The sequence below is a fragment of the Notamacropus eugenii genome, chromosome 1 (genome assembly GCF_028372415.1).
Source record: "Notamacropus eugenii isolate mMacEug1 chromosome 1, mMacEug1.pri_v2, whole genome shotgun sequence".
Lineage (NCBI taxonomy): Eukaryota > Metazoa > Chordata > Mammalia > Diprotodontia > Macropodidae > Notamacropus > Notamacropus eugenii.
This window is the reverse complement of record NC_092872.1, coordinates 659438428-659462095: the sequence shown is the minus strand read 5'-3', so window position 1 is coordinate 659462095 and position 23668 is coordinate 659438428. Positions and strand designations below refer to the sequence as shown.

Here is a 23668-nt window from a genome sequence, read left to right as displayed (position 1 = left end):
AGTGTGTGTGTTCATCCTTCGTTGCTGAAAAAGGCCATGCCATCACAGAAATGATGGCATGACTTGCAGTTGACTTTGTTTTGAGTGAGGGAGGGCTGTGCAGGTCACCAGCCTCACTTCTCCTCCAGAGCCATCTGAATCCAGTGACCAGATATTCATCAGGATGACTGGAGATGACCCAGGATGAGGCAATTGGGGTTAAGTGACTTGCCCAAGGTCACACAGCTAGTGAGTGTCAAGTGCCTGAGGTGAGATTTGAACTCAGGTCCTCCTGACTCCTGCACTGGTGCTCTTTCCACTGCACCACCTAGCTGCCCCCCAAGCAGTAGTGAGGGGCCAGATCAATCTATGGAACAGAAATTTGTAGTGGACACTGTCAGAACAGTTGAGTGATTTTCTCCACCACCATTCAGCATCATGCATATAAAAGCAAACACAGCAAATAGTTGGAGTAATCCAAGGCTAAGGTTTACCTGAACATAATTGGTAATATGATAAGGGAATACTGGATTCAAGAGAGAATGGTGCAATGCTGCATAGGTTCATATACTACATATATGATCTTGAGCTAATACGTAGTTTTCCCGGGTCTCAGTTTCTACATATGAAAAATGAGGGTGCGGAATTAGATCTTTAAGGTTTTTCATGCCTCGCTGGGGCTATTGAAGAAAGGACAAGAATTTCCTGGGCAGAAAATGTCATCTTTTTCTATTTTGAAGAATACAGCTTTACCATTTATTAGCAGTGCAAGGGCAATAGTCAATGTAGCCCCTGGATGTGTCACTTAATTTTACCGACTCTTAGTTTTAAGAGAGGCAGCATGTATTTGAATTCATCTTGAACTGGAATCCTGACATTACCACTCACTGTCTAATTGACCTTGAGTTATTGACTTAAGCTTTCAGGGTGTTACTTATAATGAGTGTATTGAAACCACTTGATAAGCTCTAAGGCCCTTTACAATGTTAAATCTTAAAGTATTAGTTATCTCTGTCCTCCCTCTCTTCCACTTTCTATTTGGCTAGTCCATTAACTATTAACTCCCTCTTAAGATTGTAAAGTAGGATGGAATAGAAGAAGGCAAACTCCAATCAGATGACACAGTAGTCACTGTGATCTAGACATCTCTGTTAATACATTTTGTTAGGGAAAGAATGTTTCCAATCTTGTTCCATGCTACAATCTATCCTGTACTCAGCTGACAAATCAATCTTCCTATAGCACAGATCTGATCATGTTACTCCCTTGCTCAAGAAGCTGTGGTGGCTCCTCTTGTATAGGAGTAGAATGCTTTCTTTAGCATTCAAAGCCCTCATAGTCTGACATGTTTTTCCAGATGCTGTTTACATCCTCCTTTCTCATAAAATCTTCATGTCATAGTGACCAATTTACTAAACTTTCTACATGACATTCTGTCTTCAACCTCCATGTTGTATTTTGTGTCCTAATCTTGGAATCCTATTCTTTCTCACCTTCAGATCTCTTGATATACCATTTTCCCCTTCAAGGCTCTGTTTCAGAGCTACCTCCTATACAGTGACTTTCCTAATCCTCCCCATTGTTAGACTTACCCCTTTCCTTCTGACTGAAAATGACTTTGTATTTTATCATCCACACACGTGCTTCATTGTTTCAAGAGAAAGTAAACTTTTTGAGGGAAGGCATTAGTCCTTTCCCTATTTCTTTTTCCTCCTTTTCCCTTTCCTTTTTCTCTTTCTTTCTTTCTTTCTTTCTTTCTTTCTTTCTTTCTTTCTTTCTTATTTTTTTCTTTCTTTTCAATTCTGAAAGGCTTGGTAAGATAAAAGAGCCAACATATCTGCCTTTTCTTCATAGTTGGGTCAACTAAAATTCCCAACACTGCTTAGCTGCCAATGTCATCTGGTGATTGGACCGTGCAGCTTTCTGCTTAAATGCTATGTGATCTCTGCTGTTCTCCAGTTACCATATTGGTTGAGCTGTTTTCTGCTTTTTATTTGTTTGTCTTTAGATCATTTACTACCAGTTCTTCACCTGATAAATATGTCTGGACTACGTAGAGTGGGGTGATTGTGACCCCGTATCCTGATACTAGCATTTCCTTTATCAAGCACTTCACTAAAATCTGGGTGAACTATATCTACAGTATTCTCTTGATTAATTACCAATCAAGTAACTCTTTAATAAATAAAGGTACAATAGCAGTTCTTACTGAAGTTATGGGGCTCTTTCTGATCAATGCTTACTTTTCCAGATATTTACTATACATTTCTTAATTCTGCTGTGAATCAATGGAAAGGTTATTGGTTTTTAGTTTATGGACTCCACTCTATCTCTTTAAAAAAATAGGACATTGATCCTCTTCTAGTCTTGATATACCATTCCCAGTCTTCCAAAGAACACTGACAGTGACTCAATGATTGGATCCACCAATTCTCTCAGTACTTTTGAAGCTAGTTCAGGGCCTGGTGACATGGACTCATCAAGACTGGCTAGATGATATCTTAATACTTTCCTACTTTTCTTGTGTTTTACTTTTTGTGAAGTAATTTTTATTCTGTTCTTTCCAGTCTAAAGATTATTTTCTTTGGAAGAAAAAACACACAAAATGACTGCTGAGTAGTTCTTCCTTCTCTGTGGCATCTATCATCATCATTCTGAACAGTGATCCTTTCCCTCCTTTGTTCTTCATGAGCACCTGAGTCAGTCTTAAGCAGATGAAGAACAAGCAGTTGCTAGCATGGTACACTGGGCATGTGTGACATGCGTTAAGGACACTGAAACATGTTCTAGCTCAGCACCTCTATCCAGTTAACACAAGACCTTGAATTCTGTCATTCCTAGTTCATTTCTTTGGGCTACTTTGATGCTGCCTTTCCTCTCTAGGATCCTCTTTTAGAGTGCAAATGGTCATGAGAAGCATTTGTTTCATACTTTTAGTTCCTAAAGTCTCAATATGAATTAGTTTGACAGGCACTTTTTCTCCCTTACAGTAAGAACTTGGATAAGTGCAAAGGTACTAGATACTTTGGGAAGGAAAAGTTTCTGAAAAGAAAGAAGGTTATGCAGAAATGAGATAGGGAATGGGCTTGTTCTCAGGCAAACGTAAAGTCATCATATCCTTTTTTTTAATACAGGCCTTTTGTACTTCTATTTCCCATTGACCTTGGATTTCATCTTGTCATTTATATCAGGATCTTAAAACTGGGGAGAATAAAATAATTATAAAAGACTGGGTCCTTGTCCTCACTAGGCTAAACAGTCAAGTAGAGGGATAAGGTAAAAACAAACAACTATTATGTGTAATATCACATGATAATTTGATTATTCAATAAATATTTATTATCAGTTCCTCTCAATTTCACCTTTATCATATCTCTCATACCCTCTTTTCTTTCCTCTAATATTAACACTACTACATCATCACCACATAGCTAGACAACTACAATAGTTTGCTGGTTGGTCTCCCTGCCTTAAATGTCTCCCAATTCCATTCCATCCTCCACTCACCTATAAAAATGAGCTTCCTGAAGCACAAATCTAACTATCTTTCTCCCTTATTAAATAAACTCTAGTGGCTCTTTATTATCCACAGGATTAAATAAAAAACCTTCCATTTATCTCTTAATACTCTTCATAATCTAGCTCCCTTACCTTTCCAGTTTTCTTACATCTTACTCCTTGCCATATACTCCATGATCCAGTCACACTGGTATCCTTGAAGTTCATTAAACAAGACATTATCTCACAATTCTGAGCATGATCTTTGGCTATCCCTTATGCCTAGAACCCCCTCCTTCCTCACCTCTACTTTTTGGCTTCTTAGATTCCTTTAAATCTCAGCTAAAGCCTAACTTTCTGCAAGAAGTCTTTCCCAGTCTTCTTTAATCTTAATGCCTTCTCTCTGAGACTATCTCCAATTTATCCTATGTATATCTTTGTATGTAGTGTCTCTGTGTTGTCTCCCTCATTAGACTATAAATTCCTTGAGAGCAAGGATTGCCCTTTCCCCCCTTTTTTTATTACTAGCACTAAGCATAATGTCTGGCACATAGTAGATGCTTTTAAAAATGCATATTGACTTGATTTAAGACATTATCCTAGTCATTGAGTATAGTAAGAAAAAAGAAAATAATCACTCTCTTCTAACCTTTTGTGAGGAAGACACATCATATATCCAGAGAAATAAATAAATAAAGGATAGATTAAGAGAGAAAGAACATTAGAAACTGATGGAATCAGGGAAGGCTTCACTGAGGAAGTGGCACTTGAGCCAATCCATAAAAATGATAAAGATTCTGAGAGGAAAGAGTAGATTCTAGGCAAAGACGTCATAGCCTCTTACAAATATCTAGAGGTGAACAATGAAATGTCTCCAAAACCAATTATCTAGTTTTATTGAAATTGAGAAATCATGAAGGGTAACAATATGAGATGAGGATAGAAAGGTCAGTGGGATACAGATAGTGGAAGACCTGAAATGCCAGGCCAGGGAACTTTTTATATTTTATATAGGGTACAATTGAAAGGTTCAGGAAGGAGCTGCTATGACAGTTCAGGCAAATGGTGATGATGGTGTGAATTATGGTGGTAGCTATGAGAGGGAAGAGAGGAGATAAATCTAAGAATCTAAGAAGACAATATTTTGAAACTAATTGGATTCAGATAAGGCAGAGAGAGAAGGGATAAGAAAAAAAGAGTCTGAGAATCAAACTAGTTGACTAAAAAGATAGTGTACCTTCAATGGAAACTTGGATGAGTAATGGGTTTATAGGAGGAGATTAATTCAATTTTTGACATATAGAGTTTGGGTTGCCAGTGGGACACTTGGTATAGATTTTCATTTGATAAATTAGTGATGCAGCAGTGCAATTCAAAAGAGGGATTAAGATTGGATATGTAGATTTGTGAGTCATCTGTGTAGTGATGAGAATTAAACTTATGGGTGCTGATAAAATCACTGAATGAGAAAGTATAGAGAGAGAGAGAGAGAAAAGAGAACCCAGTATTGAAGGTCGGGTGCACCACACTTACACATATGATGAAACAACAAAAGAGGTAAGAGGACTGAGATGATATGGAGGAGGAAAACCAGGATATAGCAGTGTCATCGAATGTAAGGGAGCAGGTGCTTGATAGCATCAAAAAAAACAAACAAACTACAAAATATTAGGAAAAGCTGGTTCAGAAGGTTTGTAATCCACTGTGGGGCTCAATGTGGTTAGAATGGAGTTAATATTTCAGTTGGACTTTAAATGAGGGGAAGAAGTTCAAAAATAAATGGGGTTAGAGGGTATTCCAGGCATAGAGAGCACCAGGGAGGCAGTAGAGGGGAGGGTGAGTTTTGAGGTGCAGAGAGTAGTTCTGTTTGACAATACTATGAACTATACAGAAGAGAAGAATAAGCAATGAGCTTAGAAAAGTGGGTTTGCACAATATTACCTATCAAAAGCTTTGAGAGCCAGGAAAAAGAATTTGAATTTTATTTAGTCAGTAATCAAAGTTTTCTGAAGAGTGACGTAATCAGGTCTCTACATGGGGAAGAACATTCTAGCTCTAGAAGAAGAAAAGGAATGCAGGAGGAACCATTAGGACTAGTAGAGTAGTGGTGGTAAGAAAACCCTAGTTAGTGGCAGTAGGAATGGAGAAGAGGGAATATTTCAATAGATTTTTATTATGTAGGTGGAAAACAATAGGACCTTTGTTTTCAGTAGGAAAACAATGTGATTAGGAAAGGGAAAGAGTCAAAGAACTTCGATCTTTCAAATTTGGGTAATAGGATGCATTTCATGGTGGTTCCACAGTTAAATGCTGAAATCTGAAGAAGAAACTGCTTTAGGGGAAATGATAATAAGTTCAATTCTGGAAATGTTGAATGTGAGATGCCAGTGGGATATTTAAGCAGAAATGCCCAATAAATAATATCCACGAATGGTCTAAAGTTGAACTCAGATTTTCAGGTCTCATATCTCCCCAGAAAAGAAAAAACAATTTTTATTTCCATGTGGACGATGTCAGGTAAAGAGTTGAATCAGTTGGATATATCCCTCATAAAATAAATAATTACATAATCTTTATTGTGCCCTAATATTCCTGTTCTCATGGCAACATTCTCAGAAAATTGCAACATTGAGAGCCAGAGACATGGCTAATATTTTTTCCCCAATAGCCATCTGAATTGTGAGTTTCCTTTGTTACTTTGCTCCTGTGCAAGATAAGTCTTGGCTTAGAATCAACTCCTAATGAATGTCATCCACGGAATAACTCAGGGTTGAATATGCTAAGGCAGACCGTCAGTTTTACTGGCAATTTGGAGACAACTGGAAACAAAGGGTAGCAAAAACCACTTCATTCTCTTGGCTGTCTGGTACTCAAATCTTACTTGTGCCTCCAAGAAGCTGTGGTATGTGCAGCAGCCACACCCCGGTAAACAATCTTGGGAGATGGGTTAAATCAGGTTAAGGATAATTGACAAACCTCAAGCTCATGATGAGTTACTGGGTATATCTATCCCAAGTCTTCCCCTATGGAATAGGCAGATGAGAACAATTTGTTACAATGGCCACGGAAGTACCTGAAGCAGGACTTGTGGAGTGCTTGAAGCTTAGTCAGACATCGAAGATGCCAAGGTTACATACTATATCCTATGCCACTGCTGGTCATCTTGACTTTTGTCTTGCCATTGGACTTTGATAGCTATGGAAGAGAGAATGAGGCTGACAACTTTTTGTACCTCTGCTTCACTTAAATCCGATTCATACACCAGACATCACCCCACGATGTCATTCATCTTCTTCAAAAATGAAGGACAAACAATATTTCTTACCAAGAAATGAATAGTGCTTTGACTGATTCTTTAGTTCAACAAGTCCAATTAAAAAATCATTTGCATGCCCCATGCTAGACATTGACATTATAAAGACAAAAATAAAATCTTATAGTCCTTGCCTTTGAGGAGCTGACAGTTTATTTCCTTTTAAATGTATCTTACAACTTGTCTTTCTCCATTCTTATTGCCACTGCCCTGGAGGCCATCTCCAGTTTCCTGATCTATATCTTGCCACTGGACCCAGATGGTTCCAGATGGCTCTAATTAATAGAGATTATTTAGTCTCATTTTACTGGGGAAGGAATTGAGTCATAAAGAGGGTAAAATATTTGCTCAAGTTCATATGGGTCAATTGTAGCAGAGCCTAATAGAGTGGTGTAGAGATAGAGGGGTAGCCTAGGCATAAGAAAGACCCAATTCATATCTTGTTACAGATACTTACTGGTTAGGTGATCTTGGGTAAGTCATTGTACTACTCAGTACAATGTAAGTTATAAATTGCAGAGATGTATCAGTGAAGAAAGTTTCCATAATGGGAGTTCCTTACAGTGATGAAAAGAGAGAACTTGCTCTCCAAAATGGCTGGATTAATTCACAGCCTCCTCAATAGCGTACCAGAGTGCCTGTCTTTCTGAAGTCCCTCTAACAACAGTCATTTTTCTTTTGTGTCAGCTTTGCCAGTTTGATAGATCCAGTGGTATGCTGGAGCCAGTTCATACTTGCTCTCTTGAGTAAGTTGCTAAATTTTCATTGTGAGTATTTACACCTTGAAATTCAGTAAATGCTACAAATCAGGAGTTGATTGATGGTTTTTTTGATTGTCTAGACTAAAGTAAGTGATGGAAAAAATGTTAATAATGATGATTAAACTCACAAGTGTGCTGTGCATACTTTTTTTCCCACAGAGCCTATTAAACACTTATCAGAATATCCATGGATAGGTCTGAGGTAGAACCTCAGACATATTTTAATTTGAAGCCCTTTAATTAATAGTTATATGGAATATTCGCTAAAATGGTTGATATTTGGATTTTTTTCCTTTGAAAAGTACCTATTTATATTCTTTGACCATTTCTGTATTGGGAAATGACTGTCACTTTAATATTTGAATCAGTTTGTTAAGTATCTTAGGTATCATAATCTCATTTTCAATGACATTCATAACATGGCTGTTTTCTCATCCTTATTGTCCCTCCACTCCCCCACACATTCTCCCTCTGTTCTAGGCAAATAGGTATCCTCACAGTCCTATACTGGTCATTTTCTTCCTGACCTCTGAGTCTTTACTCATCTGCTTCATTTATATAGAATGCCTTTTTGCCCCTCTTCTGCTTAACCACATCCTATCCCATCCTTCAAAGTCTGATGCAGTATTTTTTCCTCCAAAAATTTAACCATAGCAATCTCTTCCTTTTCAGGATTCCTTTACTATTTAGAGTTTATATAATATAATTTGTTACCTTTGAAAATGTTTTTTTTCTGTATATCTCAGTGCCTGGTTCAGTTTAGTACTTTTTGATTGATTGGCATCCAAATGATAAGGTGAAAATGGATTGTGGACAATGTTTCCACAATGTGCTTCACTGCCGTAATCTTCCTAAATTAACCCTCTCTAGAATGGTTACTTTCAGAGACCTCTAATTTCACTCTTTGCCTCTCCTATTACCCAAAGAACCTGGCTATGGATGTTTCCTAAACCTCTTCACAATCTGGCTCTTTCCTAGCTTTTCAGTCATCTTACACTTGACACCTATACTCTATGAATCAGAGACATAAGCCTTCTTGGGCTTCCTGGAACATAATACTCTATCTCCTGACTCTGTGCCTCTTCAGTCATGACAGGAGGTAGGCAGTCCAGGTAGGAGGCAATTACAACAGTTTAGAAAAGAGGTAATGAGTATTTGAACTAATACATTGAGAGTATGAGTGATTATTAGTAGTATATGATCAGAGCAAAGATGGTGCAGTATAGGCCAGGACTCAGCTAAACTCTTCCAATATTTCCCTCCAAAAAACTTTTAAAAATGTCTCAAATTTTTTTTTTTGGAGCAGCATAGCCAACAAAAGGAAGGAGAGAGACATTTTTCCAGCCCAAGACAACTTTGGAGGTTCACAGGAGAGGTCTGTATAGCCTAGGTGGGCACAGGCCCAGAGTGTAGCAAGAGTAAAAATGTGGGCCTTAGAGGTGGCCTAATAGCAGCATAAGCAGTAGAAACTTTGGGAGCTCAGCCCTGAAATGGTAAGGGGGTTGGACAACTGTTCAGAAAGAGATTATCAAGGACCTTTTGCTGACATTGTCATGTCATTGGCATACAGCTGGCATGAAAAGGCAACTCTATTGCCCATAAGTAGTTCTGGGTTGCAATTCCAGGATGGAGAGGAGTGCTTGTGATCAAAGAGAGCAGGGGCTCTTGTCATGGTTCCAGGGTTAAGAGGAACACTACTTGTTGTGACTGAAGAGGAAACTGAAGATCTTCCTAGGTAAAGACCAGAATGCAGACCAAGAGAATAGTGACCACACCTATCCAAAGATAATACCACCTTGTAAACCCTCAAAACTTGTAGACTCCCAGAATTAACTCTAAAAACAGCAGCATAAAAAAGCCTGAAGCTTGACATGGTGTCTTACTACCCCCAGGTGAGCAGAGCCCAACTTTAACATAAAGTTCAAAGTAAAGTAATAAGGAAAAAACAAAAAAAGTACTTGACCATAAAAGGCTACTATAGTGTCGAGAAAGACCAAGACATGAACTCAGAAGAAGACAGCAATGTGAAAATAGCTATGAGCAAAGTCTCAAAGAAAAATGCTAATTGGACTCAAGACAAGCAAGAATTCTTGGAAGAGTTAAAGAAAGAGATAAGAAGAAAAATTGGGAAAAGAATGAGAGTGGTGGAAGAAAACTTTAAAAAGAAGAATTAATACCTTAGTAAAAGAGTTACAAAAAATATTGAAGATAGTATCACCTTAAAAACCAGAACTGACATAAGGTAAAAGAGGCACAAAAATTCACTGAATTAAAAAACAAAACAAAGTAAAAAAAAAAAAAAACACCTAAAAATCTTTTTTTTAAAAAGCAGAATTAGCCAAATGGAAAGAAAAAACAGTACAAAAGCTCACTGAAGAAAATTATTTCTTAATAATTAGAGTTGGGCAAGTGGAAGCTAATGATTATGAGAGATCTCAAGAAATAATAAAACAAAGTCAAAAAGATGAGAAAATAGAAGGAAATATGAACTGTCTTATTTGAATAATAACTGACTTGGGAAGTAGATTAAGAAGACATAAATTAAGAATTATTGGATTACCTAACAACCAGAATAAAAAAAAGCTTATATATCATATTTGGAGAAATTTTAAGGAAAACTGCCCTTATATCTTAGATACAAAAAGTAAAATAGAAATTGAAAGAATCCAACAATCACCCATGAAAGAGATTCCAAAATGAAAACTTTTAGGAATATTATGGCCAAATTCCAGAGCTCCCATTTCAAGGAGAAATTATTACAAGCAGCCTAACAGAAAAAAATCAAATCACAGGCAAGATCACACATGATTTAGCAACTTCTTCATTAAAGGATCGGAGGGCTTGGAATATGATATTCTGGAGGGCAAAGGAGCTAGGATTGCAATTAAGAATAACCAGCAAAACTGAATATGATCCTTCTGGGGAAAATAGACACTTAATGAAATAGAGGACTTTCAAGCATTCTTGATGAAAAGACCAGAGCTGAATGTGAATGTTTTGAGCTCATCTATAAAATAGAAGCAAATAGCAGAATGAATTGGAAAGCATAATCCAACAATATATTGGGTACAAGAGACACAGTGGGGACAGAAAGACACACAGAGTTGAAATGAAGGCCTGAAGCAGAGTCTATTATGCTTCAGCTGAAATGAAGATAGCAAGGATGGCAATCCTGATCTCAGAAAAGCAAAAACAAAATAGATCTAATTGAAAGAGAAAATCAGGTAAACTACATTTTGCTAAAAGGTACCAGAGACAATGAATTAATATCAAAAATATTTTACAGAGTTTCTCTGATAGAACCTTATTCATCAAATCCATAAAGAACTGAATCAAATTTATAAAAATAAGAGTCATGAATTGATAAATGATCAGAAGATATGAACAGGTAGTTTTCAGAAGGAGAAATCAAAGCTATTTATACTCATATGAAAATTACTATTGATTAAATCCTATTGATTAAGGAAATGCAGATTAAGAAACTCTGAGGTACTGCTTCACACCTATCAGAAATGACACATGTTGGAAGAGATGAGGAAAAATAGGTACACTAATGAACTATTGCTGGAGTAGTGAACTGGTCCAACTATTCTGGAAAATAATCTGCAACTATTCCCAAAGGCTATAAAACTATCCTGGCTAGGTCTGTATCCCAGAGAGATCAAAGAAAAAGGAAATGGACACGTACAAAAATATTTATAGCAGCTCTTTTTGTGATGACAAAGAATAGGAGATGCCCATCATCTGGGGGATGGCTAAACAAGTTATGGTATATGATTGTGATGGAATACTATTGTGCTATAAGAAGTGAGAAGGAGAGTGGTTTCAAAAAAAACAACACGGTAAACACATATGAACTGATTCAAAATGAAATGAAAAGAACCAGAAGATCATTATGCACGGTAACATCAATGTTGTAATGATGAGAAACCATAAAATAGACTTGGCTACTCTGATCAAACAAAGTCCAAAGGACTCATGGCAAAAAATGCTATTCACTTCCAGAGACAGAACTTGTGGATTCTGAGTGCAAATTGAAGTATACTTCCCCTCTTTATGTATTTTATTTTGCTCTTTTTGCACTGTGGTTAATATGGAAATGTTTTGCATGATTTCACATTATAATGGATGTAATATTGCTTGCCTTCTCAGTGGATGGGGCAAAGATGGAAGGGAGGTAGAGTATCTAGAACTCAAAATTTAAAAAAAAATGTTAAAAGATACAAATAAAATTTAAAAAGAGAATATTTTGGACAAAGAAGAGTATGAGTAGGGGACAGATATGAGTGATATCATAGTGATATAACTGACTGAATTTGGCAATCAATTAAATGATTATGGGAGGGCAAGGATCATTCAGGGATGACAGATGTTTTGGAGTTTGTGTGATTGGGAAAATAGTGGCACTATCAAAAGGAATGGAAAAGTTAAGAGAATAGTACTCTGGGACAGGGGTGGGGGGAGAGGACAGGAAGAAGTGAATTCAGCATAAGATGTGTTTCATTTGAGGTGAAAAGATGAATTGCAAATGTAGGAGCTCATTCTATCAGTTTCAGTGACTGAGTGACCCCTGTTTTTAGAACTTCATGCTACATAACCTGGGGCAAGTCACTTAACTTCAATTCTCAATTTTCCCATCTGTAAAATGGAGACACCAACAATTGCCCCCATCTATTTCATAGGTTTTTTGTGATATCAGAAGTATTTAAAAGTTTCGAAAACGTATAAAGAGCTATTCAAATGTAAATCTTCATCTTGTCTTTTTCTTCCAGTCCAGGGATGATAGATTATAAGCTGAGAGGAAACCTGGAAGTTACTTAAGTCCAAACCTATTATTTTACTGATGAGAAAACTTAGATGTAGAGGGGATAATTGACTTGCACAAAGTAGTCAATGGGACAGGCAGAATGTTAAGCCAGGACCTTGGACAGCAAATCTAGCATGCTCTTTACTTTACCCCTTTCTCTTCTTTCCTTCCCCTCTATGAACTGGAGGGACTATGACTGTCACTTCCCCTGCTGGGCCTCAGTTTTTTCTTCTGTAAAACAAGGCAATAGGCTAGAATCTAGTGACCCTAGTCTAATTAGATCACCTAGTGACCTCTAAGGTTCCTCTTAGCTATAATATCCTATTTGTCTGTATAAGTGGGATTGAAAATAAACATGGAAAAACCTGTTCATGAGGCTTAGTCAGAAAAATGTAATCTTTTGGTTACAAAATAAATGAATTCCTTGGCTAGTTTGGGGCTAAAACCAGGTCTTCAGGCAGTTTACTCCCAAATATGCTCAACTGGCTGGTTGACAATGAATGAATGAATGAATGAATGAATGAATGAATGAATAACTGCTTAAATGTCTGACTCTGGAATAAACCAAACAAATAATTATGAGTGCAAAAGAAAGAATGTAAAATGACTTCAGGAACTTACCCAATAGGAAATGTGACAAGAAGAGAGTAGAAACCCTGCTTAGTAAATAATTCACTTTTTTTTTTTTTTTTTTTTTTGTTGTAAGAAAGCTCTAGGTGTGTGTTAGTTTTGCTCCCAGAACCAAAGGTAGCAGGCCTTAGGCAGAGTGCAGTGATGAGTTATAGGAGGAAATTTCTAACTAGGCTCTTCATACAAGAAGAGAGTGTCCCTCCCCCAACACGCACACACACACATACACACACACACAGACACAGATGCACAAGCACAGAGCAAGCACTCATAAGCCATCACTCAAATAAGGCAGATGGAATTATTGCCGTTATCAAAAAATACAGGGTGTTGGAGAGGTCTCAGAGCTGCCATCTGGACCAGAAGTTAGTCATTGGTGGGGGTGGGGATACTCAAGTTGCATCTGCAAAAAGGTTACTAAGGTGCAGCTACCATTTATTGAGTGGAGAAGAGCAAAATCCAGCTGGTTGCGAATTATAGGTATGGGATGCAAAAGCAAGAGAATATTGTGTGAACCTTATTTACAGATCAATAGATAATCTTTTCTGCACAAAAGGTCTGTTGGAGGAAGGCAGAGCAGTAAAGAAGGAAATGTTACCTGTAAACACAATACTTTTTTTAATCCCACCCAGATGAACCTTTTTATGTTTGTTCCTTCGGTTTGTCGCATTTCTTTATTCATGAGTTTTGAAAAAGCACTTCAGATTTCTCAGTGATCTGTGGAATGCGTAGATGAACAGCCCTGATTTCTGCCTCTTTCATTCTAAGCTATCAAATGATCAGCATGAAATGGAATCAGAGATGAGAACTCTGGCACAACATTTTTAAGTAAAGAAGTGCACCCTAATTAGGAGACTGAAGTAAAATATTGCTTTGCCCTTAAGTTTTGTAATTTCTTGTTATAGGATGGGGATCATAAACATTTATCCTGGATTTCAAAAGCCCAATCCTACCCTGCTGCCCTTCTGCCTTGTCTATTTTGTATTTCTCTTTGTCTCCAAGGAAGTAATACATCATCCCAAAGGACTGGACTTGTGAAATCTTAGCTGTTGATTATAGGAGGCTAATGATACTTATGACTTCTGCAGGGATTGAGGGAGAGGAGATTAAAGTTTAATTGGTCATCATTTCCATAATTGTTCTTCAAATTTAGGAGCTATTTAAATATCAGCATTTTGCAACCTGGAAAAATATTTCAAAGGATTGCAATAGATGACTCTGGTATCCAATGGCAGTTTGACCATAAGGAAGCCTAGAGAAATGCCAAGGCCTAGGGAGGGAGTTTTCAGATCTTGGGGATACTTACGACCTCATTTCTGGAGCTATAGTTGGTCTGTGATTTTAGAGGTACAGGGCAGTTCTCCCTGCCTTGCCTCCCCAACTACTTCTGTGGGCTTACTGATGCTTGAAATACCTTTAATTGCAAACTGTTCTTTCATTCCACAGATATGGAACTTATGCAAATATCCTTGGAAGAGGTAATGACCTTGGCCCTTAATATCATAATCTGAGTTTAGCAGAAGGAAGAAGTGAGCAGCTGTAATAATATTATTACTACTGTATGACTATTCTATATGAAGGTAGAGGGCATCATAAGAATGGGGAATGGGAAGGATACAGAAAGAAGGGGTTGAGGTCATCAAAGAAATGCCCTCAATTGGACTATTCAGCTAGATTTGTCCAGAGCTAAACTTACTACTTTATCACTATTGAGCTCTTTTTCTCAATTTTAACACTTCCTTAGAGCTCCAACCATGTCTCAGCCCCTCGCCACTGTAGATTTCCTAAAGGTAGGAAAAGAGTGTGAGTCATTCAGTGTTGATAGCAGTGGGTACTCCCTAATGATTTAGCAGCTTATATTTATCTACTCTTTCCTTTGTTAATCAGTCAACTAGTTAATGCAATTAATAATGGTTATTTATGGTATTATATAGACTACAAGTGCCCACTTTATTCATAGCATTGTATAAGAGAATTTAAGGAATACGAGAGATAGTTGGTTCTGTATGCGCAATATGTACCATTTCTTACTTCTGAAACCTTTAAAAATTCTTAGTCTCTTTCAAGGTTCAGCTGAGGTATAGCCTACAAAAGGTAGTTCCTCATCCTCCTAAGTATTAATATTCTCTAATACAAATTATTTTGTATTTGCTTATTTGTGAGCCATGGAGTACCGTCCAGGAGAATGGAAACTCTGAGTGAAGAACCTATTTTCATTTCTTATTCTGATACCTAATACAACCCCTACACATTGTAATTAATGAATCTTTAAATCAAATTGAATTTTCTTCTTAATGTTCCTGGAAACTGTCCCAACTTTTCAACTTCTATTGCTACCAAGCTAGTTAAAGCTTCCATTATGTCTTACTAGGACTACTATAATAACCTCCTAACTAGTTTCTATGAAATGATCCTGACTAATTATTTGTGGTGGTGTGATAGTAGGGAGGATGATAATGTATCAATAGTATTGTCTGCTTCTGAAATTTTGTATGATCCAATGTATTCTTTGGCATCTGTCCCTAGGAAAGAGGCCTGTAAATCAGTAGTCTAGGGTGAGAAATACCATGGTTGTGCCCAGCTTGGGAGATTTCAACAAAAAAAGATGCTTATCTTATACTCTTATACTCTGAAATTAAGTTTAGAGAAGCAGATTCTGGAGGGCTGAGATATAACAGCTTGACTTTTGTAACCCACAGCCAAGATAATTGGAACTAAGTTAATATCAAGATGATGACTAGATAAAAACTTAGACAGGAAATAATCTAGGAAAAATAGTCATGGTGTTTTGTAGTTGGTATATAGGACCAAGATTAAAACATAAAAACCTTGTAATACATGAAACTTTTACCCTTTCCATTCATTATTGCCTACTTCCCCACACCAGCTGGTTTCCATCATAATTCACTGTAGTAAAACGTCTTTTAAAAAAATCTAAATTATTGGTGTGCTGATACCCGAGAACAGAAGAAAGGGAACAGGAAAGAGGGAAACCCATAGACCATAACACCAAATGAGTTTTGGGAAATGGTAGTGCTGATTTTGCACCAGAAATATTACTAGTAAGTCTATACCCCAAAGAGATCAAAGGAATAGGAAAAGAAGCCATATGTACAAAATATTTATAGTAGCTCTTTTTACAGTAGCAAGGAACTGGAACTAATGAGGTACCATCAATTTAGGAATGGTTGAACAAATTATGGTGTATGAATATAGTGGGATTGTATTATGCTGTAAGAAACAATAAAAGGGATAGTTTTAGAGACACCTAGTAGAAACTTACATGAACTGATACAGAGTAAAATGTGCTTATTTTATATGAGAACAGGAGAATAGTTTAAAAATAATATTGTATATAGACAACTTTGAAAAAATTTAAGAACTCTTAGTAATTCAGTGACTAACTTTGATTCCACTATGATGAAACATGCTACTCAGAGAAATGATGGATTGGGGGTACATATGGAGACATAGCTTTTTTCAACATAGCCAATGTGGAAATTTATTTTACTTGAGTATGAATATTTGTTACAAAGATTTTGTTTTGTTTTCTTTTGTTTTTTTCTCGGTGGAAGTTGGAAGATGGGAGAGAAAGAACATGGAGTTTTGTCAATTGGAAAAATAGCAAAAACAAATAAATGGTGCCAGTGAAAACCCTGTACAAGGACTAGCCGTATGGGTGCTGAGCTATCTAATATAAAAATGAAGCACTACTTTGAGACTAAAGGATGTCAAGGATGCCCTCCCTTGCTCTTTGTTCCTGATGGTGCCTCACTGGTTTTCCTGTTTTTAGTTACTTTTTCAATTTATCCTTCATACTACTGAGATTTATTCTTTAATTCAGCTTTCTTATTCCATTATTTCTTTGCAGCTGTTGAATTCCCAACCAGCATTTAATGATGAAATAAATAGATAGTAGAAGGAACAAAGGATTTGTAGTGAAAAGTCCTGAGTTCAAGTTGTAGTTTTACAAATTACTGATGACCCAGGATAAGTCACATCTCCCCCCCAGGTCTCATTTTCCCCATTTAAAATCAAGAAGATATGTAAGAGCTTAGACCTAGTGATCTCTAAGGTATTTTCCAGTGCTAAAATATGTATTCTAAAACATGACTTTCTCCATGATCTTTCCTTTTCCTTATTCCCCTATTGTCAACTATCTACTTCCCACTATCTTCCCCCACCATGTATTTAGTTTCACACCTCTCAAATGTACTTATTTATCATAGATAAATAAAACATTTATTAAGTGCTTACTATGTTCCAGGTGCTGTGCTAAGAATTGGTGAAATACATAAAAAACAAAGAAGGGCTTTGCCTGTAAGCAGATTGCATTCCAGTGTTGTTAATAGTATCAATCATTATATCAGACCAGTAATCCACAAGGATCTACTATATTTTAGCCATTGTATTAGGCTATGGAAATATAAATACCAAAATGAGAAAGTCTTTTTCTCAAGGAGCTTATAATCTATTGGCAATTAATATGAAGGAAAAATAATTAGTTTTCATAAATGTATGGGAAGCCAGGTGGCATTGTGGTTAGAGCTCTTGGCCTGGAGTCAGAAAGACCTGGCCTCTGACACTTACTAGATGTGTGACTTTAGGCAAGTCACAACCCTATTTATCTTAGTTTCCTTATCTGTAAAATGAACTGGAGAAGGAAATGACCAGCTACTCCAGTTTCTTTGCCAAGAAAACCCCCAAAGGTCCATGAAGAGTTGGATATGAGTGAAAATGATTAAACAACAACATTAATATATGGAACAAGTAATCCAGTGATGATTCTAAGGCAGTGAAAACGGTTGGAAGAATTATTGTGTCTTCTTAAGAAATACTAAAGTTTAGAGCAGCAATATAAGGTTTTGAGGAAAAGATAATGAATATATTTTTTGACATATTGAGTTTGAAATATGTAGTAGACATCCAGGTGCATATGTCTACCATGATGTTGGTAAGATGGAACTAGTTTAGGTTTTTTTCTCTTCTTATCTCCCTACTAGACAGTAGACTTTTATCTTGCTAACCCTGTTTTTCTCATAGGTATGAGGCACCGTACATAGTATTTTACCCCTTAATACTAGTTGAAACAGTGATTGAATTCTGTTTTAAGACTTATGCCCTCAGGCCAAGTTTCAAGAGTTAAGGTTGGTATTAGCCCAAGGTTTAAGGCACTACAGCTCCGGATGACAGAAGTTTGGGAGCTGAATAAATGTGACCCAATTTGCTCTTACCTAATGAGCAGGCAGTCTGAAGAGAGAGCAAGCACAGTGACTTTGCTGATGGAAACAGGGCCAGGGGGGCACATGCATTAATACATATCTTCCCTGAAATACAGGGCTATTGTTGAAGAAAATAAAATGCGGTGAGTGCATTAAAATATGTATATGTGGGTACATATATATGTATGCATATACATATATGCATACGCATTTATATATTTGCAGAATAACAGAAAGAATTCTTGGGGTCAAGGCTGAATGGTAAAAGCTACTGGAATCTATCTGACTAAGACTTGTAAGACGCATCTCATTAGCACCAAATTATACCAGAGTCCCTGTGGAGCCGCGTGTGACAGTCCCATTAATGCAAATGGCATTCATTATGATGACTGTTGTTTCAAGGGAAAGTAAAAGGAAATCATATTAGAGGGAATTACTCATTAAACCGCAGAGCTTAAATAAAACCCACTGCTAAGTAGGCCACCCTGGTGGAATACAGGGTTACCAAGGTTGGCTGCTGCTGTCCTTGGTAGCTTTAGACTGCTCTGACTTGGCTATAAAGAGGGAGATGGGGATAAGGGAAAAATGTCTTACAGATATCGGAGGTTTGGGAGATTCCAGAAGGCCTCAGGGTCAATGAGCACCAGGTTGTTGGCTTTTTCAATTCTTCTGTCAAAGAGAAATGAACATTGAAGTGAATGGAAATATTTTTTCATCATTTCATACTTTTAATAAACTTTGAGGTTATCTGATGGCTTGGAAAGCTGTAAACTTTGTTGCTAAAATGGTCTCAGTGAGACATGACTTCATTCATTCATTCATTCATTCATTCACTCATTCATTCACAAGCATTTCTTTATGAAGTGCATTGTGCTCAGTTTGTACAGAGACCATGATTTATCTCTGTGCTCAGGAGGTAAACCAAACTAATTGCAGCTTCCTTCCTACCTGACTCAAACCACACAGGGCATGGAAGACAGACCTGGGGGAGGAGTGTATAAGAGATACTAACCAGAACACCAGCTTTGCTGATAACTGTCACCCCCAGAGAGCAGGCAAAGGAGGAAGGAGTGAAGTAGAAGGAGAAGAAGGAGGAAGGAGATGGTGAGTGAGAAGGGGAGAGAGTGAGAAAGAGAGGAAGGGAGAACAGAAAGAAAAGAGAACAATGAAGAGAAAGACAGAAAGGTTGAGGAAGAAAGAATGGAGAGAATGAAGAGACAGTGGGTAAGGAAAGAGCAGGGGATAAATGTATTGGTCCTTTTATTCTTAAGCCTGGAAATTGTTCAACAATGAAACCCCTCAACAAAACTCCATTGGACGATATTTTCTACTTACCTTGGACAGAGGCTGCTCTATTGTCATAAAAAAGCAGCAGCTTTTACTCCCTTGTTAACCTGGTCTTTGTCCTGCTCACCAGCTCAGAGGAGAAAACGTCCAAAGCCTCACAGAAAATGATTGTCACATCCACTACTCGCTGGATCAATGTATATTTACACTGATATTCTGTTAATTACTTTCTCTTTGTTTCATTAGTTTTTATGTTGCAATTACCTGTGGCTTCACAGAACCCCAGACCAGGCAATTAATCATTTCAAGATCAACAGGCGTGCTATCAGGGAGGGAATCGAGGGTGATGGCAGCACTGAGTGAGGAGATGAAAGAGTGGTTCCTATAATTGGCAAGTCCACTGAACCTCAGATAGGGTGGCAGCTCCTCTGAGTCAGCAGGAGGACAAACTCCTCTCTAGGCTTCCTGTCCACATATCCTATTATAGTCATACACCTACTAGTAGTAAGGGAGAGTCTAACCTTCTGAGAAAAGAGCCTGAGAGTTTTTGGCTAAAGGGAAGAGGAACAATGGCAAAGGACAAGTACAAAGGGAATAAAATCCTAGATTCTTGACTTTTAGCACATTGTTTTTCTTTTATTTTCACATTTATTTATTTTTAACTTATTGAATCAAACAAGAATTTTCCCTTTATATCATGCTGCCTAATTTGCATTTTTATTCTGAGTCTTGGTCATGACTAATTGATAAGGGAAAACTAGATGTTCCTGTATGAGGATAATAACATTCTGATAGTAGCTAGACCCAGAACACCATAGGTGCCTCTCAATGATATCCATGGACCCTTCAAAAAGGTTGGTCTAGAAATCCACATGGGAAAAATTAAATGAACGATGAATACCCATTGTACAGATTATGATAATCAGTAGAGTGGCTAGCCCATTGAGTTAGCTGATCAATACATATATCTGGGACAGACCTTGCAAATAAACAATAAACTTAGCCCAGAATAGGCTAAGAGGAAGAGAGTGGATTGGGCAGAATTCTGGGAAATCTTCAGAAGTACTTTCACTGATTTTATGTTGCTCACTCATAAAACAACAGCAGCAATGGTAAAATCTCTTTTCATCAATATTCTCCTGGTGATTCCATATAGTTGAAATCATGATCACAGAAGATTTCAAACTGGAGTAACATAAAGAGCAGCATGTGAGTATAAGTAGACAAAAACAGAATCTTTATAGAAATGAATGCAAAAAGTGATATAAAAGAAATCCTCCAGAGCATGGATAATAAGCATAGAGGCTGCTAGGTGGCCCATGTCATAGAGCACCAGACCTATGGTCAGAAAGACCAACATTAAATCTGACCTCAGATATTTATTAGCTGTGTAAACCTGGATAAGTCACTTAACCTTTGATTGCCTCAGTTTCCTCTTCTGTAAAAAGGGGGTAATAATTGTACCTACATCCCAGGGTTGTGAGAATCAAGGGGGATAATGTATGGAAAATGCTTAGCATGGAGCCTGGCACATAGTAGGATCCACATAAATATTACCTGTTGTTACTGTTATTAATGACTGGAAAGAGAAGTGGGTTAGATATATAGTGAGAGCAAGAGATAACAGATCAGTCCAAGTGTTGCCCACTCTGTCCTCAAAATATTAAAAGACCTAGAAGAAGACCTTGAGGAGTTTGGGTAGATCTCTTTGTGGAAGACATGGGCAAGCCTCACATAGGGTATGAAAGTAGAAATGGGTTATGCTCTCTGTCTCTGTTGGGAATTCTAACACTGATTAAATCAGGGACAAATCAAAATAAAATATAAAGGAGGAATTTTAAAAAGTTAGCTGTTTTTTGTCAGAAATACCATTCCCTCAGTCCCTATATCTCTATCCCCTTGGTTTTTCTCCCTCTCTTATTCTCTTCCCTTTTTCCTTTTTCCCTACTCTAACAGGGAGACATTGTGAAGACTAGAACAGTTTAAAATATTGTGTTAATGGGGATGTCTGCTTCTTGTATAAGGGAGAAATCTTTGATGCCAGAAAAGCAAACAAAGAAAAAAACCTCTTCTTTAAACTTTGATCAGGTTCCTCCTAGGCATACTTTATACATAAAATAAAGTGTTCTACTTCTCTCCCCCTCCCCCTTTTTTCCCTGAAGAGGGGATGCTGGTGGAGCATGATGGCTGTTAACATCCCTTCCCCTCACCACATAATCACCCCATCTTTGTTCCTTATCATAGAATTGCCTGGTGACATCCTTTACTCCTGCTCTTCAAAGTTCCTTTTTAGTTATATTTCAATCAGTCAATCAATAAATATTTATTTAGCACCTACTATGTGCCAGGCACTGTATTAAGCAGCTTGCTTACACCTACTATGTGCATCTCCATCGCCCTCTGTGTGACATTCATTTTTAATTCTTCACTGATCATTATATTCCATGTCTCATTACCATTCAGTAACACCAGCACAATGTTGGTATTAAGAACATGGGTGTTTTTTCATGGAATGTTGGGTATCATTAAAGAAGTTTTGTAATGAGCCAAAGGCAATCCAGTCTACTCTTGTTCAACTCTGGACCTATCTCATTGTTCATCTGTACTGTTTGTCCCAGATATACATACTGATGAATAAGCTCTATTTGTTGTCTATCCATATGCATGTTGTATTCTGGGCAAGAGACATTCTTCATCTATTTGGTCTTTCCTGTGTGGATGATCAGGCTAAAAATCTTTTGAGTGATTGCAAATTTTTTCCAGGAGGAGCTGTAGTGTTCTGGGAGTTGATGAAGTCAGAACAATTTCACCCATGAGTAGAAGTTTCTGAAAGACCTTACCATCCACAGGGAATCTGTCTTCAAGTTTGCTCTAGATCTCCTCTGTTGTAATGTTGAACACATTTGATGATAATACATCTCTCTGTATACATCCATATATAACATCTAATACCTATGATCATGAAGTTGTTGCACAGAGATGTTTTTGTTATATCTTCCAAGGAATCTTGAGTGATTTTAATGTATAGATGGGAAACACCTTATTGAAAAAGGAGCCTGTAAGACAGTATTTTTTTCTATTGAATCAAATACTTTTTCATAATCAACAGACAATAAGCTGAGCAGAGTCTTTGATTCTCTGCATCTTTAATTTAAGTGTGAAATGATAAAGCTGTAGTTAATTGTTGAACATCCTTCTCCAATGTCAACTTGTTCTCTACTCTTTCAAAAAGATGTTCTCCGTTCATGTCTAGATAAATCTCAAGAAGATTCTGTATAAATGGAAGAGTAGACATATAGGTAGGTAGATATTTATGGTCTCTTAATTGCTTCCACCCTTTTTAAAATATTAATGGAGTCTGAGCTCCCTTTCCACCCTAACTTTGGTGTATTCCTTTACTTCAAATACTTTGAATATTAGTCCCTCAATACCTTCAAAATGATGTCACTTGCAGCACCAATTGCATCTCTCTCTCTCCATTTGATTCAGTCTGACTAATTTTCCCATCTTTGTCACTTTTACCCTCCCCTCTTAGTACTTCATGAACTGTTAGCATATAAGTATGGCTAGTGGAAATCTACTGCCTGCTGATGGAGAAAAGTTTGCTTCATATGTATATGTGTGTATATATACATACATGTATATACACATACATATACATATGTATGCATATGTATATGAATACACAGAAATATATGAATATACACACAAGTATATACACATATATACATATGTACACATATGTATATGAATATATATACACAGATATATAAGTACAGATATGAATATATACACACAGATATATATTTCCATTTTTCTTGTTTGTTCTTTTTTAATTTTTGTCCTTAGATGCCCTTTGAAATTACTATGCTTAGTAGGATGTCTTTCCAAGTTTTCTTTAAAATGTTTTTTCCTATCCATTGCTTCTCTTTGCTTTATTCAATGATACTACTCATAATCACTCATCAGAATTCTTTGTAAGATTTTTACAAACTGTTTTGCAGTCTAATCTGGTGTTGTATTTGGCAGTCATCTCTCTGTTTGGCAACTAAGTCAGATGATTGCTTACTAGAATACTATCTGGACTCTTGCTCTTGTTGCTGTGGGCAATTGATTTACATCGGTTAAATGTCTTCATAAAAGTATTATAGTTTGTACTTATATCATTTGT

General features: G+C 37.0%; 1 protein-coding gene across 2 annotated transcripts in view; it reads right to left on the bottom strand.

Moving 5' to 3' along the window:
* Nucleotides 1-23668, bottom strand: part of FSHR (follicle stimulating hormone receptor) — a 235669-nt gene that overhangs the window by 63062 nt on the left and 148939 nt on the right. For both annotated transcript variants that reach the window (XM_072635612.1, XM_072635613.1), the window contains exon 4: nt 18805-18879. In XM_072635612.1, coding sequence (XP_072491713.1) covers nt 18805-18879 — 75 coding nt within the window. The remainder of the gene's footprint in view (nt 1-18804; nt 18880-23668) is intronic.